Source organism: Teleopsis dalmanni, chromosome 2 (genome assembly GCF_002237135.1).
Source record: "Teleopsis dalmanni isolate 2A chromosome 2, ASM223713v2, whole genome shotgun sequence".
Classification (NCBI taxonomy): domain Eukaryota; kingdom Metazoa; phylum Arthropoda; class Insecta; order Diptera; family Diopsidae; genus Teleopsis; species Teleopsis dalmanni.
Genome location: NC_051847.1, coordinates 115002735 through 115018879, shown reverse-complemented (window position 1 = coordinate 115018879; position 16145 = coordinate 115002735). Strand labels below are relative to the sequence as shown.

Genomic DNA, 16145 nt, shown 5'->3' with positions numbered 1-16145 from the left:
TGCAATGATACTCATAAAGTTTTTTATTATATAGTTCTTATGGTAAACTTAAGTAAAATACTTAATTTAAAATTTAAACTGTAAAAGTATTTTAAATTTTTTTTAATATTCATTTGTTGCATCTATACTTTGATCTATTTGTAATATAACAGTATTTTGTTTAAAGTCCGTAGTGGTGGAGTTTAAATTCTTAACTGTTTGCTGGTGTGTGAATGTTCCACAATGTTGATCGAGTTGATGTTTACGAGAAAACGTTTTGTTACAAGCTGAACATCTAAAATAAAAAAGTTGAATTAAATTTAAAATTTTTATAATTTTCAATAAGATAGATTCCGGTTTTCCGGGAGCCGCTATATGACGAATATACTTGTTGCTGTTTAAGTACACATTATCAAATTTAAAGCCTGATATATAAAAAGCTCCGCTATATCGGCATTAAACATATTGAAAAAAATTGCACATAATATTGCAATTTACCAAAATCGTCAGTGAAATTGTGGCGCCCGGAAAACATAAATCGTGGATTTTAATATTTGCTTACGAAAAAGGCTTTTCACCCGTATGTGTTAACATATGGTTTTTTAACACATTTGAATATGTGAAGGATTTTCCACATGTAGTACAGGTAAAAGGACGTGTGTTTGTGTGAATTCTAAAAAAACGAATTTTATAAGTAATTGTATGTAATAAAAATCTTAAAAATTTATTTCAAACCTTTCATGCTTAATATTTGAACTCCTATCAGAAAACGTACGCCCACAGAATTTACAGCGATATGGTTTCTCTCCTGTATGAACTCTCATGTGTCTACTTATTTCCGCTGCACATGCAAACGTTTTTTGGCATATTCTTACAGAAATATTAAAAGTGTAAAGGTTTCTTTTCAATTATATATAATTCAAATACTTACTCGCACACAAAGGGCTTTTCCGACATATGTCTTCTCATATGCATATTTAGATGACTGCGTGTTGCATAAATGTTACCGCATATTTCGCACATTATTGCTTTTTCACCCTCAAGTTTTTTATTCTTTTCACGCTTGACTGTAATTTTTGGCACTGTATCCTTTAATCTGGGTCTACCCGGTTTTCCAACCTTGCGTGGCTTAACTTTTTTTTTAAGTTTGAACTCTTCGTCACTGCTTTCTATTTCACTTATCGACTCATCAATAAACTCTACTGAACTTACATCATCTATGTCACTTATTTGTATATTGTCCTTGTCATCAGCAATATCAGTTAAATCTATTTCCTGGGCATCTATAAATTCTGTATGCAATTCTAAAAACATATCATCGTCTACTTCAGTTGTACGTAAACTGTTGTTTGCCGCTGTGCTGAACTCTTCAGTTTCTAATTTAACTTCCGACTAAAATATTTTATAAAAATAGGATATTGATTTCAATCTAAATATTTACTTACTTTGACAATGTAGGATAGCAGAGCATTTTCACTAGCCTGACATAAGTTCCGAAACCTGTGTGATGTCTTCAGTGATTCCAAACATTGATAACAAATCATTTTTGGAAACTCTTCGTGCTGCTTAAGCTATTTTTTTTTGTTTAAAATATAATGTATCAGCTAAAATCAATGACCCAGCTACAGACTTTGTCTTACCTCGATTCCACCACATTCTTCTATTTGTTTTACAATTTCAATACAACGTTTATCTGAATTATCAAATAGTGGCGTCATTGCTTCTATACTTGTGTCTTCAATAAGACATATTCTACACAAATTATAAAGTGGCATTCCTGTTTGATAAATGCAATAATAAAATGTTAATATTTTTAACAATTTTATGCTTTTAACGAGACTATCAGAACAATAAATGTTGCCACCTTTTCTATAAAATCAGCATTCCAGCAAAAAATTTTATGTGTTAACCAAAGAATACTTGTATAAGAACTACAACTTGAATGTAAACAAAACAAACCAACAAACACACTCTCAAAATAATTTAATACTACCAGACCAAGCATGTTGTTTTGTTGTTGTAAGTCGACCCACCACGAGTTAAAAGTTCCACCATGCCGAACGGAACGTTCCACCACCACGAATGGTCTTCAATTTTTTCTACGGAAGAACGCTATGAAGAGCGTAAATTGGATATTGTTTTCGACTGAGAAACGTCGTCAAATCAAACGAAGTTCTAAAAGGTAGTGAATAAATTCATTTCAAAAAATAATTAAATTTATTTATCACAATTATTATTTCAGTTATTAATATTTGAAGTTGGTGCGGAATTGCGTAATGGGATATAAGGTATTTAAGGGAATGTATGAATTTCCCAAAAATAACGAAAGGTAAAAAAACAATAATTTATTAATTGGTAATTGTTAATATTCTTTGGTGTTAAGTCTGCATGTAATTACTAATGACCTCATAGACGATAAGCACTGGTTTTCAACGAATTTATTTAATGGTGACTTCAGTTATTTTAAAATATTTAAAAACAATTTCAAAAAATAATATTTATTATTTAAGTCAATTGTAAATAAAGTAATGAATATAAAATGAATATAAATATATATATATAAATAATAATATATAATATATATATATATATATAAATAAATATATGTAGAATAATTATATTTATTTTGATGTTTAATTTAAATAAACTGTTTCATTTTATTTAAACAAAAATTTAAAATGAGTGTTTTATTTTATAATTATAGTTATCAAGTATTACAAAAATATTATAAGAATGATAAGCAATATATTAATTATGTAAATATTAAAATTTTAAAATTTCTATAAAATAATATACTGAAGAAATACTGTACTGTAGTTGTTGAGCTTTTTAAATAATAAAGACTTCGATTTAATGAACGATTATATTATTTACATACAGCAAAGTTAGTCATGCTTAGGACTAAGATTTAGTTGTATTATTTTCAAATCTCTTAAACATAATAAAAAAAATAAATAAAATAAATATACAAAATTTTATTCAGCTAATGTGTCACTTTAATTTTTGTAGAATCATACTAATATTCTGTGAGCCCAATGGTTTAGACCTGATGGTAAAAAGCAATTAATATAAATTGATAAATTATTCAATTCAGAAAGAATGTTTAAAACAATTCACGATTTGCACAAATAATAAAAACATATATGTAAACTTATCGACACGAAGATTGGATCTTTAGCTTGGAGAAGGAATACAATTGCAGAAACATATTCTTGGCAATTCTGATAGGCACTGCAAGGTAGTAGAGATAACTGAGTACATCTGTTACAAGAGCCTGGTCTGATAAAATTGAGGAGGTTTTCTACAATGGAAGCCTACAGACTAATAAGAATGACAGACATTCACACACAGAAATAAAAACAATCTTATACACACAACTTAAATAGAGGAGGAATTTCTGGTTGAACTTAAGCTGAACAATTGTAACGAATAATAAAAATAAAGGCATTAAAAAATGTCTTTAGCAATGTGTGGGTCTTCCTATCACAATCATACGTCAGCAAAAATAATTTTTTAGCCTGTACATTACTTATATTCAAAATATAAAATAATAAAATAAATATTATTTACCTTTTACGTTTTCACTCAGAAATAACTCGTACATTCTGCGTTTCATTTTAAAATCCAGAAATAATTTTTATTCTTGCCCTAAAAACGAAAAAAGCAAAAACGCAACTTATTTTTACAAACCGATAATAAGTTACGTTTCGGGAGTTTATTTTCGAGCACAGAAAAAGAAAATTCACTTTGTGTGCATAATTGAGTTTTGCTTAAAAACAAAACTGACATTAGATTACTAATGTCAGTTTAGCATAAATTTTAATAATAAACATCGTTTCTAAAAGCCTATTCATACTGCCAAGGAACAATAATTTTTAATATAATTTCACTTGTTTAGCTCACTTCGTTACAAATTTAAATTAAAATAACTATCTAGATCCCTATAAAAATTCTATGTTAATTTTAACTCTAAAACAAGATTTGAACGAGAATATCAAACTTAAAAATATTTTGATCGATAATAGCATAGAATGTGCCGTCAAGTTTTGCCAAAAATAAGTGTTTTATAAAAAATTATAGAATTTAGGATTGCTTGCACGTTGAAATCATCTGACTATGGCGTAAATTCCTTAAAAGTAGCTGTGAAGATTTATGTGTCAACGATTAGCTAAAACTTGCCTAAACACTGCACTTGACAAAAACATATGTAGAAATAGGTGGCAACATTAGGAATTTAAAAATACTATTAATGTCAACTTTTGTACATTTAAATCTATGGTAAGCCGGGAAATTGTTTATTTTTGTGTGTTATACGTTAAATAAGTGAAATACAAACCGCGAGTTTCGTGCATGTATTCAGATACTAACTTTTTGCTAGCTTTTTATCTGGATAATTAGAATACATTTAATAAATTTTACATGAAACTTTTTTTCTAGGAGTTCGAATCAGTATAATTATTATAATAGACATACAAAACTAACATTACAAAAATAAAAATTGAATTATTTAATAAAAAAATTGAATATAACGCGTGAGCTTACCTTCACAGATATTGTAATCTAAAACATCTAAATGTAGAGTGTACAATAAAAATTTAATATTTGTGAATCAGTGATATAAATTGAATGAAAAATATTTTCAACAAATGAAGGTTTTGTTATTTAACAAATTAATTGCAATATGTAATATATGACCATTTAATTCTAAAGACTCGCACTGTGATATACTGAAACTTTATAATTTTAATTTTTTAATAAATTTATGATAATTTGATTATTTAATAAAAAGTCAATAATATTTTATAATTGTTTTAATAATAATTAATCAGATTTTTTTTAATTTCAAAAAAGCGAAAGAACTTGTAAAAGTAACTTATTAAATTCATTAATCTTATTGCCTTTTCAATTATTTTTTCTTGCATGCAAAAACAAGATTTTTTGGTAGTTCGACATTTCTGTCAAATTTTAAATTTTTCTTTCATTATAGTTGGCGTTGCTATTATGTTAAATAAAATAATACTCATTTAAACAGTTCTATTACGTATTGAATGTAGTTTAAATATTTTTTATAAAGTGCTGTACTGGAAATTATTGCGAATAATAAAGCTTAATTATATAAAGAATTTGGTAATATTTATTTGAGAGCAGTCTACATACGTGGTAAGGAATTATATAAATACTTCACTTTTACTTAAACTTCTATAAAGTTTTATAAACGTTTATAGTTTATTTTATTTATGTTCATATATATAATCTACATCGCCTGTATTCGTTTTTTTACTATAGTAGCGGATTTGGTTTATTAATATTTTCTTCTGCTTCCTTGTGTATTATCGTATTGAAATGTTGAGTAAGTTCATGCTTTCGTGAAAAGCATTTATTGCAAACTTTACACCTTAAAAAAGTTAAAAATACGGTTAAATTATACATAAATATTTTTTTCTTGCATATGTACAACATTTGATTTGATTTACATAGCATTAATGAATTACGTTAAATACGTACTGAAATGATTTTTCTCCAGTATGAATTAGCATGTGACTCTTTAGCACGTTAGAATATGAAAATGCTTTTCCACAGGTTTTACATGTAAATGGCCGCGTGTTTGTATGGGTCCTAAAATACATATATATATATATATATATTGAAAATAATTTCAATAGCCTTTCGTATAACTTTTCACTTTTCACTTTTCACCTTTCATGTTTAATGAATGTGCTGTGATCTGCAAATCTTCTGTTACAGTGTTTACATGAATACGGTTTTTCCTTAGTATGTGTTCTCATGTGTCGACTTTTGCTGGAAGAGAAGTCAAATTTCTTTTTGCAAATTCTAAAAGTAACGTACAATCAAAATTATTATTTTTAAAAATGATTAAAACTTATTAATTACTACCTACTCGCATTCATATGCCTTTTCACGAGTGTGAATTCTCATATGGAGGTTAAGAAGACCAGCTTTTTTATATTTATTTCCACATACTTCGCATATATAAGTAAAGTCCTTATTCGTTCCCCCCTTTTTCTTGATTTTACTGTTTAATCCTGATGTGCTCACGTGAAGGGCGTTAGATGAAGTTCTTTTGGGGTTATTTTGATCTTCATATTTGTCAGCATTCATGTTAAAATTGAACTCGTAATCAAAATCTGTATCTAGTTTATTTTTATGCTCCACTTGGTTTGTATCCTGTGATGTAAATAGGTCTGGGCTTATAGGACTGATTAAAACTCCATTTACTAAGCGTTTTCGCAGCGTATTTTCACTTGCTACACACAATCGTCGGAACTTAAGTGATAATTTTAATAAATTAAAGCATTGTAAACATATTTTGTTAGGATATCCATTTTGGGGAGTAATCTGTTGACGTATACATTTTAAGCTTTGTTAAAAAATTTCCTAGTATTAAGCACATACCAGAACTCCGCTGCATTCTTTAATATGGTTTGTGACATCTCCATAATTAGTTATAGTATTATCAAACAGTGGTATCATTTTTTCAACATTTATGTTTTCAGTGATACAAATGCGGCATAAATTTTTTATCAACATTGTAGTAAGTATTTGTTTTTATAAAGTTGTCTTTCCAAACTGGAACAGCTGAGCTTAGTGTTGCCGCATAAACTATTTTTGTATAAAACCTACAGCTATTCGAATAAAATGCGCTTCGAGTTATACCATTTTTAAGAAGGTGGCAACATAAGTAGCTGCCCACTGTTATGTTAGATTTTACTTCGTAAACAAATAAAACAAAATCAAATTCACATATTTAATATAAATAATTAAATAATTAAAAAATTTAATATAAATAATTAAATAATTAAAAAATTAAACAATTAAAAAATTGGTATAAATTAATAATATATATAATATACGTTTCATGTATATAGGGTTTGAAAACTATTTGGCGTATATTTTCTGCATCTGTTTTTGAAGACTACATTTTAATAAGTATTGTCGTGTTAGTGATGGAAGTGTCAATAAAATGGAATATGTGCAGAATTTGTCTTCTGGAAGACCGTGCGGAATCCGAGAATCGCATGCGTTCCATATTTAGCGATCCTAAACTTTTAAATAACATTTTTGAATGTGCAGGTGTAAAAGTAAGTAATACAAAATTCGTACGTGTACATATATTAAAGGGTATAATCATTCTTAATTAGATCACACCTAATGATGCTTTGCCAGATAAGATTTGCCGCCAATGTTTAATGGTTTTAAGGTCTGCTGTGCAATTTCGTACCACTTGTCGAAAATCAGATGGTTTTCTGCAATATGTGGTTGCTAAAACAAAATCGGCAACATCCTTAACAAAGTTTAAGAAAAATCGTGAAGAGACAACTGGTTTAATAACCAAAGTAATTGATTGTATAAGTGAGGAAGAAGATAATTCTCCAATAGAACAAAATAATAGTGTTATCAGCAATGTTAAGTTCAAAACTAGTTGTAAAACAGCTAAGATTGGTAAATGTAGCAATGAATTGGAAATTCATGGTGAAATAACTGAAGGTAAGGAGGACCTAGAAGTAGTTGACGGAAATGCAAATGAGAATGTATTTGAATTGATTGCTATTGAGTCTGGAATAAAATCAGAAATGTATACCGAAGAATTATTAGATGACACAGAAGAAAATATGTTAGTCGCAACCATGAATAGCAATAGTAATTTTAATTATATGGAAGTTGAAGGTGAACACGTAGATACGATGAAAACCGTAACTGAAACAGAGATGCAATCAGAAGAATTTATTGTTAGTTTTGTTGAAGACGATCATGAAATTGAAAATACATTTAAATCAAAATTAAACACAATTGGAGACGATAGTGAGTTGGAGTGTATAAAACCTGAACCAAAAGATACTGATGATAAAAACAACAAAGGACAACAACAAAGCAGTACAATTGAAATATGTACAATTGACCCAGAATTATGTGAGGTAGAGTTTTTGGAAGGGGATTGTAGTCTTGATATGGGTTTGAAAAAGACAGAGACAAGAAGTATAATTAAAGCTAGAGATGGTATAAAAAAATTGATTCCACATGTTGCTAAATCACAAACAGCACGCATATGTATAAAACATAATGAAACTTATCTATGCAATACTTGCGGTAATTCGTTCACGGAGAGGAAAACCTTAAATCAACATATGCGTATTCATCGTAATGAAAGAAAGTATGAGTGCGAGTAAGTTTATTATTTTAAACATAGAAGGTACTTTATATTATAAATTTTGTTATGCCGTAGGTTATGTTTTAAACGATTCAATTCTGCCTGCAATTTATCAGCACATATGCGTTCACATACCGGTGAAAGACCGTATGAGTGTAAATTTTGTAGTAGAAGATTTTCAGATCGAAGTACACATGTAAAACATGTTCGGTAAGGCACGGTTACATTTAGTCCAATTGAATGAAACCTTAATATAATTTGAGTTTTAGGATTAATGTTAAAAAATATGTAATAATCGTACAATAAAATATTCTCGTCAAAGAATTTATTTAAGAAATTTCGTTTCTAAATCTGTATCCAAAATAAATTAAAAATCTTAACAAATAACAAAAAGTAACAATAAAAATATTAATTGATTTTGGTAGTAAATGTATAGATATTTTAAGTGCAATTACAATATATTTTTTTTCAAATTATTTAGTCATGAATATTTTGTTAGTTAATAAAAAAAATTGTTTACCTATAATTAATTCATTATTTTATTAAATGAATTATTTAATAAATTATTTATTTATTTATTTAATTAATTATCTTTTAATTAAGAACTCATACTAATGAGAAACCTTTTGTTTGCACGGATTGTGGAAAAGCATTCTCGCTGTCAACGACTCTCAAGGCTCACGAAAAAACGCATACTGGTGAGAAGCCATACAGGTACGTATAAAAAAAAGATGTTCAAAATAATAATAATAATGTAAATTAATAGATGTGAACCCTGCAACAAACAATTTAAGCTTCCTCATCAATTGAAAGCACATCAAAACAGTCAGCTACATAAAAACGTTGTGGAGCAAATAAGTGTTGTTTAATGAACAATAATAGCAACGCTTAGGAATTTTCAGATATATTTTATACAAAACCCAAAAATGTAAATTTCCTCATCAGTTAAAAGCTTGTCAAAAACAGCAGTCTGCAGAAGAATACTATGAAACAAATAAGTGCAGTATTTTGAAGTCAAAAAATTCAATTATCCATATTTTCATATATGGATAAAGGCAAAAATTGTATGTGTAATTTCATCTGTTGATAAAATTTATTTTGTAATACTTTTTGATTTTTTTATAAAATTAAATTAAATATGTGTACAATATATAAACATCTTAAGAACAAAAAAATAATATTAAAGCAAATTTTTCATAACAATTATGTCTATATATAATTGCTTTACAAATAAAATGATTTTTTTTTTTAAAAAAGATCGAACTTAGTGAGAATGCTAAAAATATATTTAGAATTTTTCAACTTTAATGTTATGTTTTTAGGTGCACTATTTTATTTTATTTTTTTACAGAAATTACAAAATTTATTAAAATAAAAATCATATTTAAAATTTTCGATATAAGAATTTGTATTTTTGGTGTTTAATAGGCATTAAAATATTTTTTATACAAAACATTATATGATATAAAAATATTGATTATACTTAGTTGTTATTATGAACTAGTCAAATATTACATCGTATCCTTCATCACTAAACTTTGATTCCTTTTGTTTATGCACCATTGTTTGTAAATGAGCTTTGAGTTGATGTTGCAGAGTAAATGATTTTTGGCATACGAAACAACTAAAATTATAAAAATTGAATTATAAAAAATTGAATTTTAACACTAAAATATGTATATTTACTTGTACTCTTTTTCACCCGAATGTAATTTAGAATGGTTTTTTAGAATAGCTGCATATTGAAAGCTCTTTCCACAAATATTACACACGTAAGGACGCAGATCTGTGTGAACCCTGTAATATGTAGTATGTATCATTAACATTCACGTCAATCATTTTATTAAATATTATTATAATACATTTCATGTCTATGCTTTTCACTTCGGTCAATAAAGTGTCTATCACAGACACTGCACTTGTATGGTTTTTCTCCAGTATGCCTTCTCATATGATTGTTTAATTCTGAAACTTGACGAAAATTTTTGCCACATATTCTATATAAAAGAAAAAATATTCGAAAGAAAATATTTTAATAAAAATCTTTAGAAATATTTACTCGCAATCGTGTGGTCTCACATCCGAATGTAAACTCATATGATATTTAAAAGCAGATTTCTTTTTGTAAACATTTCCGCAAATGGAGCACATAAATGTACCATTGGAAGAAGATAAGTATTGTGATGACTTTCGATTTTTAGTAACTTTCTTTTCCAGTTTTTCTTCTGTAATTTGAGGTATATTCTTTTCCTTAATCGGTGAACAATCATTAAGTGCTAGCTCTGCGTCGTTTGTTTCTGCACTTGATTCCGGCTCTTCGTTCATATGTCTGGTAGTTTCCTTATTTTCTGTGCGTTCTATATTTCTTATCTTAGTTAATGGCAAATCTCTTTGCGCAGGTTTAAGAAATGCATGTAATTTCGCTTTATTATATTTTATTGTATTATTAATTTCAGGTTCGAATAAGTCATTGTTACAGGAACTCTCTAAATAAATTTGTGTATTAATGCAAAGTTGTCTAAAATCAAACCAGTGCTTTACGATATCGTAACAACTTTGACATATTTGTTTTGGTAGATCTGGAGCATCTCTTAGCTGTAATTTGCTGATAACGTATACAATAGACTCATAAGTACATTAGTAGTTACCTTTATATCGCAGCAGTATTCAACACGGTTCGATAAGTTCATATCAAGACTAATATTTGTGTACAATTTAAGCTTCTCCTCCGATTTAACTTCGATTAGGCATATCCGGCATTTAGTTCCGAATTCCATTATGTGAACAAATATATTCTTTTAAAACCATATATTGCCTTTTGGTGGGAATAATTTGTTTATTTGTTGATTGGCGATGCCATATTGTATTATTTTGAAAAGAGCTATGTAATATGAACAAATTACTTCTGAACATTGGCCGTAACTTTTTCATTCAAACATTAAGTCGGTTGGCATCATTTTTTAAAATATGTTAAATGCTTTTTTAATATATGTTTTTTGTTGTGTTGTGTACAATATAAAATATATTATAGTAAACACTCAAAATTATTTAATTTATATAAAAGAAAACAAAATGAAATGATTAACAAAATTAAATGAGATAGAAATGATAAGCATTTCTGTCTTATATATTTAAATGATTTATTTATTTTTGTATTTGAATTTATCAGTAAATTTATTTATTTTATTATTTCAGTGAACAGTGTACATTCACAATAGATTGATTTCTGAATTTGACTCTACTGAAACCTAAAACCAAAGAATAAGAATAAGGTATTCTTTGCCCAAAGCAGGATATAGACGATGGTACATGTATGCAGACAAAATACGCAGTTCAAGTATACGCTTTGCTATACACTTTAAAATAGCGTTCATAACAGCAGCAGAACAAGTACATAGTGCAAAACAATAATTGAAACTGAAGAAATTGAGGTGATGATAATAGCAACCTATTATTTATTTCATTGTATAAAGATTTCATATATTTTAGAATTAAACATAATTTGTTATTTTAATTCTTTAAACTAAAATTATTTTTAATTTAATTCTTTAAAATCTTGCATTTTAATATTTTTATTCACAAAATAATTTTTTAAATATAAAAGCACGAAATAATTTAATTTTTTAATTTCAATTTAATTTAGCACAAAATAATTTTTAAATATATAAACTTCTTAAACTTCTTGTTTGTAGCACTTTTTTTCATTTGTTTTTCTTTTTGCCACTAATTAATAAATATTTTCCGCGATTTTTGTTCGTCCGACGCTTACCAAAATTCTTAAAGTATGAGAAGTCTGCAGATTTCGATATACACAAACAGATATGTGTGCAGACTAAACAAATATTTGAAAAGTTTTAATATTACAGCATACACGTCTCAGACCAATTTTTGGTATGTAAACTTGAATATACACGTGCGATTTGGTAGCACGCATACTTGGTCAGCACACATGTAGAATCTTCTATACCATGGTTAAGACATAAAATTTTTTGCAACTGCAGATTTTAAGAGCAGTGTTGTTGCTTCACATGTTTTCTTTCGTAAGTTGCAAATATTTTTTTTGCTACAATTACTCTATTGTTTGTATGAGAACAGAAACTCTGCTCTTTGAGTAGATCAGCAAATCAGAGTTTTCGAAAGGAAGATGCTGAAAAAGATTTACGTGACCGACGACATTAGGGTGTCCAAATGGGTATCCAAAATTATAGGTTTAAAACAACATGTAAAACATAACGGAGAAAGCTAATTGATGCAGCTAAAGCTCACCCCGAGCTGTAATGCTGATGATGAGAATGAATTATCAGTCGTAAGACTTTGTTTTAAAAGTGCTGAGTTATAGCATTGACAGACGTGCGCGCTTAATTATCATTAAGCAGCCATGGTTCGTTACCTGTGACGATCTTATAAACGTTTTTTGAAGTACCGCGATCGTATTTTTTGAACATTTCTTTACACCAATCGACACGAGCCTTTTTTGAGTGATTGTCAAATTGTACGGGATCCAACGAGAACAAACATTTTTTACGGCCAGGTGTTCATGCAATATCGAATGTATGCTGTTGGGAGAAATGCCCAAGGATGCCTCTATCTCATGGTATGTCACATGATGATCTTGCATTATCAGCTCACGCACGGCATCAATGTTCTCTGGCACAACGGCAGTTTTTGGTCGACCTTCACGGAATTCGTCGTTGAACGAGCGTCGGTCACGATTGAATTCATTAAACCAGTTTTTCACAGTGCTATAGGATGGTGCTTCATCGCCATACAAGGATTTAAGATCATCAATGCACTCTTGTCGTGATTTTCATGTCGAAAGTTGTGAAAAATGATCACACGAAAATGTCCACGTGTTAATTCCGAGATGAATTTGATTTTTTGGCCGATTTGAATTTTTCAAGTCTCTGTAAATAAAACAATTCACAATTAAATGACAACACGTTCTGAGTGATATTATGCTGAAAAATGTCAACCTTTCCAATGGAAATGTCAGATTGCACCTGGCAACACTTAGTGTTGCCTACGCCAGAAATATGTAACATATAGTAGCCCTCGTAAAACCTAATGCCGAAATTGCACCCTCAACTAATCAGCATCAAGAGCAGCACGAAAAACAGCAAACTTTGGCTCAAGCTGCACGCGCTCACCAGGTCAAACTATTCCAAATAAAACCTCTTAGCAAACTTACGCTCAAGTTGCTGCCAGTCAAATAAATCAAGTTTCTTCCAATAAAAATAATCTACACAGCGATGCATTGGTGAGTGAAATGAAAGAAATGATGAAACTAATGCAAGAAATAATGAATCAAATAACTACCAAGACAAATCTTCTAGTAAGTCTTCTTTCTAAACAAATCTTATGCCCATAAAGCTCGTCCCATGGAATGCTAATGGGTTGTGAAAACATTCTTCTGAACTGAGATAATTTCTACCAAAAAATAACGTAGATGTAGGTATTATTAATTTTAGAAACTCATTTCACAAAAAAAATTTTTTGGCTCTGCAGTATTAATTAAAAGAACATTTAAACATTATGAATGTACTCACTACAGCACTGATGAAATCCAAGCCACAAATATTATGATCGAGGACTCAGTCGGACCAATTCTTATCTCTGCCATATGTAGCACACCAATGTAATGTAAAGGAAGAAATCTACACAAATATTTTTTCAACAATAGGGAATTGATTTAAAACTGGTGGTGGCTTCAATGCGAAAAATTTATTCTGGGGATCCCGACTAACCACAAGAAAAGGACGTGAATTATACAAAGCAGTGAGACTCTTGAAACTTAAAGTTTTTTCCACGGGAGAGCCCAGTTATCAACGGATCATTCACCAGTAATTGTCATAATAGGTAAAGACCTTAGAAACAAGATTCATAAATGTGAATTATACAATAAGCAAACAAATTGGACTATATTTGAAACAATATTGTCATCGTCTCTAAAAGTCTCCAAAATGCCACTAAAGAACGAATAAGAAATAATTGAAGCGACTGAATACCTAACCAGATCTATGCAGGAAACAGCATGGGAAGCTACTCCTGCTCCAAAAGTCTATATAAAGAATCTAGTAATGTGTATTTAAAAACTAAAGAATATACGGAATGCTAGAAAAATATAGTATCGTATCAGATTTCTTGAAGATAAGAGGAAACTTAACAAAATTACTAAAGACCTAAAGACTTTGCTGAAACGACAGAGGGAACAAAATACGCAGCAGTTCTTACATAGCCTCGACACGTCTCACTTATCTCACTATTCTCTATGGAAAGCAAATAAAAAAGTAAATAATACAATAGATTATCGACCCCCACTTAAAAAGACAGATAATACTTGGGCGAACCGTCTGACAGTCTGAAAAAGCTCAACTTTTCGCAAGCCATCTAAAAAACGTTTTTACTCCACATGATATGATTGGCGATTCAGAAATAGATGTCAACATTTCCAAATTTTTTTGAAGAAACTCACCAAATGGAGTTACCAATTAGGAAATTTAAAAAACGAGAAATAATTTCTACAAATAAATCTCCTAAAAATCAAAAGGCGTCATGACCTCATAACTGCTGAAATCCTTAAAAAACTTCCAGATGTTGCTTAAATATTTATTACCCATCTTTTAAACGCATCTTTGTTAAAAAGTTTCATCCCAGATCAATGGAAAGTTGCCGAAATAAAGATGATACTAAAACAAGGAAAATCAGCTGAAGATGTAAAATCCTATCGTCCAGTAAGTCTCCTTCCCATTCTTTCAAAAGTTCTTGAGATACTATTTTTAAAACGTCTTATGCCGATAATTGAGTCGAAACGAATAATTTCGAATCACCAGTTTGGATTCAGAAAAAAACACTCAACCATTGAGCAAATTCATGGAACTGTTGAAAAAATACAGGCCATTTCCGAGCGAAAAGAATACTGCTCAGCAGCGTTTTTGGACATATCTCAAGCGTTTGATCGAGTATGGCACCAAGGACTTCTTTTCAAATGTAAAAAGCTTCTGCCACTTAACTATTATACGTTTATAAAATCGTATCTATTTAAAAGATTCTTTTATGTAAACAATGAGAATGAAATGTCTTCTCTACATGATTGAGCTGGAGTACCACAAGGCAGTGTACTCGGTCCAAACCTTTTTCTGCTTTTCACATACGACGGTAGGAATTGTAATTGGAACATTTGCAGATGACACGGCTATCCTGGCGAGTGCAAGCAATCCCTCTGTAGCCTCTTTCAAACTACAAGCTGGTCTTGATTGTATATCAAAATGGTTGCAGCATTGGCGCATGAAAGCAAATGAAACAAAATTTACTCATGCTACATTCGCAATGAGAAAAGACACCTGCCCGGAAATTAAACTTAATAATATAATAATTCCGTAATCAAACAGCGCTAAATACCTGGGCATGCACTTGGGTAGATGTCTGACATGGAAAACACACATTTTTAACAAAAGAAAATCCCTTGGGATTCAATACCGAAAATGTTTTGGCTACTGAATAAAAAATCTTCTGTATCTCTAAAGAAAAAACTTATTTTATACAAAAGTGTGCTAAAACTAGTATGGACCTATGGCATTCAACTATGGGGAACAGCCTCAACATCCAACATAGAAATTCTTCAAAGATTTCAGTCTAAAACTTTACGAGAAATGGTAAACGCTCCATGGTATGTAACTAACATTTAAATCCATCGGGACCTTAGGATAATCCAGGTAAGAGACGAAGTAAAAAATATAGCTAGAAAATACCATGAACGAATACAAATTTATCTCAGCACCCTTGCTTTGAATTTAATGTTCCCCTCAAAAATTTTTACGAGACTGAAAAAGAAAACCCCGCTTCAGATATTATAATAAAAATCTTAAATTAAAAAGAAAAGAGTAGCTCTTTACATAGAAAACTACCTTAGTTGCAAATTATCATGACTTAAATACTATTTATTAAAAAATTGTAAAATGTCACCAAGTGTTGTGACAGAATACATATTGTATTTGAATTA

The 16145-nt window shown here is 29.4% G+C and overlaps 4 protein-coding genes across 6 annotated transcripts; 1 reads left to right on the top strand and 3 right to left on the bottom strand.

The window, feature by feature from the left end:
• Positions 1 to 3: 3 nt before the first annotated feature.
• LOC119685200 (transcription factor Ouib-like) lies at positions 4 to 3638 on the bottom strand. The gene is made up of 7 exons (XM_038099431.1): positions 3550 to 3638; positions 1620 to 1756; positions 1425 to 1550; positions 911 to 1371; positions 715 to 849; positions 542 to 652; positions 4 to 274 (listed from the first exon to the last, which is right to left on the bottom strand). Exons 1-7 carry the CDS (start codon positions 3593 to 3595, stop codon positions 103 to 105), a joined length of 1188 nt encoding a protein of 395 aa, XP_037955359.1. The 5' UTR covers positions 3596 to 3638; the 3' UTR covers positions 4 to 102.
• Positions 3639 to 4033: 395 nt separating this feature from the next.
• LOC119685198 (zinc finger and SCAN domain-containing protein 31-like) lies at positions 4034 to 9415 on the top strand. Of its 3 annotated transcripts, none has more exons than XM_038099426.1 (6): positions 4045 to 4257; positions 6867 to 7079; positions 7140 to 8161; positions 8222 to 8356; positions 8750 to 8860; positions 8913 to 9415. In XM_038099426.1, exons 1-6 carry the CDS (start codon positions 4255 to 4257, stop codon positions 9013 to 9015), a joined length of 1587 nt encoding a protein of 528 aa, XP_037955354.1. In that variant the 5' UTR covers positions 4045 to 4254; the 3' UTR covers positions 9016 to 9415. The 3 variants fall into 3 exon arrangements, with proteins under 3 accessions (XP_037955356.1, XP_037955354.1, XP_037955355.1); XM_038099427.1 differs by lacking the exon at positions 4045 to 4257 and adding an exon at positions 4996 to 5139; XM_038099428.1 differs by lacking the exon at positions 8222 to 8356 and having other exon boundaries at positions 4034 to 4257; positions 8913 to 9282.
• On the bottom strand, positions 5182 to 6570 carry LOC119685209 (transcription factor Ouib-like). Its single transcript, XM_038099442.1, has 5 exons — positions 6394 to 6570; positions 5879 to 6336; positions 5677 to 5811; positions 5485 to 5595; positions 5182 to 5374 (listed from the first exon to the last, which is right to left on the bottom strand). Exons 1-5 carry the CDS (start codon positions 6526 to 6528, stop codon positions 5260 to 5262), a joined length of 954 nt encoding a protein of 317 aa, XP_037955370.1. The 5' UTR covers positions 6529 to 6570; the 3' UTR covers positions 5182 to 5259.
• A 154-nt stretch (positions 9416 to 9569) lies between the features above and the next one.
• LOC119685203 (transcription factor Ouib-like) lies at positions 9570 to 11151 on the bottom strand. Its single transcript, XM_038099435.1, has 5 exons — positions 10795 to 11151; positions 10206 to 10741; positions 10009 to 10143; positions 9833 to 9943; positions 9570 to 9770 (listed from the first exon to the last, which is right to left on the bottom strand). The coding sequence occupies exons 1-5, from the start codon at positions 10921 to 10923 to the stop codon at positions 9647 to 9649; spliced, it is 1035 nt and encodes a 344-aa protein (XP_037955363.1). The 5' UTR covers positions 10924 to 11151; the 3' UTR covers positions 9570 to 9646.
• Between the last annotated feature and the right edge of the window lie 4994 nt (positions 11152 to 16145).

Excerpts from the sequence above, each read along its gene's own strand:
- LOC119685200 (XM_038099431.1), bottom strand. The coding sequence starts at position 3,595 with ATGAAACGCAGAATGTACGAGTTATTTCTGAGTGAAAACGTAAAAG. Across the intron at positions 1,372-1,424 it reads TGCTATCCTACATTGTCAAA|TCGGAAGTTAAATTAGAAAC; the intron begins GTAAGTAAATAT and ends AAAATATTTTAG. Across the intron at positions 275-541 it reads ACGGGTGAAAAGCCTTTTTC|ATGTTCAGCTTGTAACAAAA; the intron begins GTAAGCAAATAT and ends TTTTTATTTTAG.
- LOC119685198 (XM_038099426.1), top strand. Across the intron at positions 8,162-8,221 it reads GAAAGAAAGTATGAGTGCGA|GTTATGTTTTAAACGATTCA; the intron begins GTAAGTTTATTA and ends GTTATGCCGTAG. Across the intron at positions 8,861-8,912 it reads ACTGGTGAGAAGCCATACAG|ATGTGAACCCTGCAACAAAC; the intron begins GTACGTATAAAA and ends GTAAATTAATAG.
- LOC119685209 (XM_038099442.1), bottom strand. The coding sequence starts at position 6,528 with ATGTTGATAAAAAATTTATGCCGCATTTGTATCACTGAAAACATAAAT. Across the intron at positions 6,337-6,393 it reads AAGAATGCAGCGGAGTTCTG|ATTACTCCCCAAAATGGATA; the intron begins GTATGTGCTTAA and ends ATACGTCAACAG. Across the intron at positions 5,812-5,878 it reads GAAAAGGCATATGAATGCGA|AATTTGCAAAAAGAAATTTG; the intron begins GTAGGTAGTAAT and ends CGTTACTTTTAG.
- LOC119685203 (XM_038099435.1), bottom strand. The coding sequence starts at position 10,923 with ATGGAATTCGGAACTAAATGCCGGATATGCCTAATCGAAGTTAAATCG. Across the intron at positions 10,742-10,794 it reads AATACTGCTGCGATATAAAG|CTAAGAGATGCTCCAGATCT; the intron begins GTAACTACTAAT and ends AGCAAATTACAG. Across the intron at positions 9,771-9,832 it reads TCGGGTGAAAAAGAGTACAA|TTGTTTCGTATGCCAAAAAT; the intron begins GTAAATATACAT and ends TTATAATTTTAG.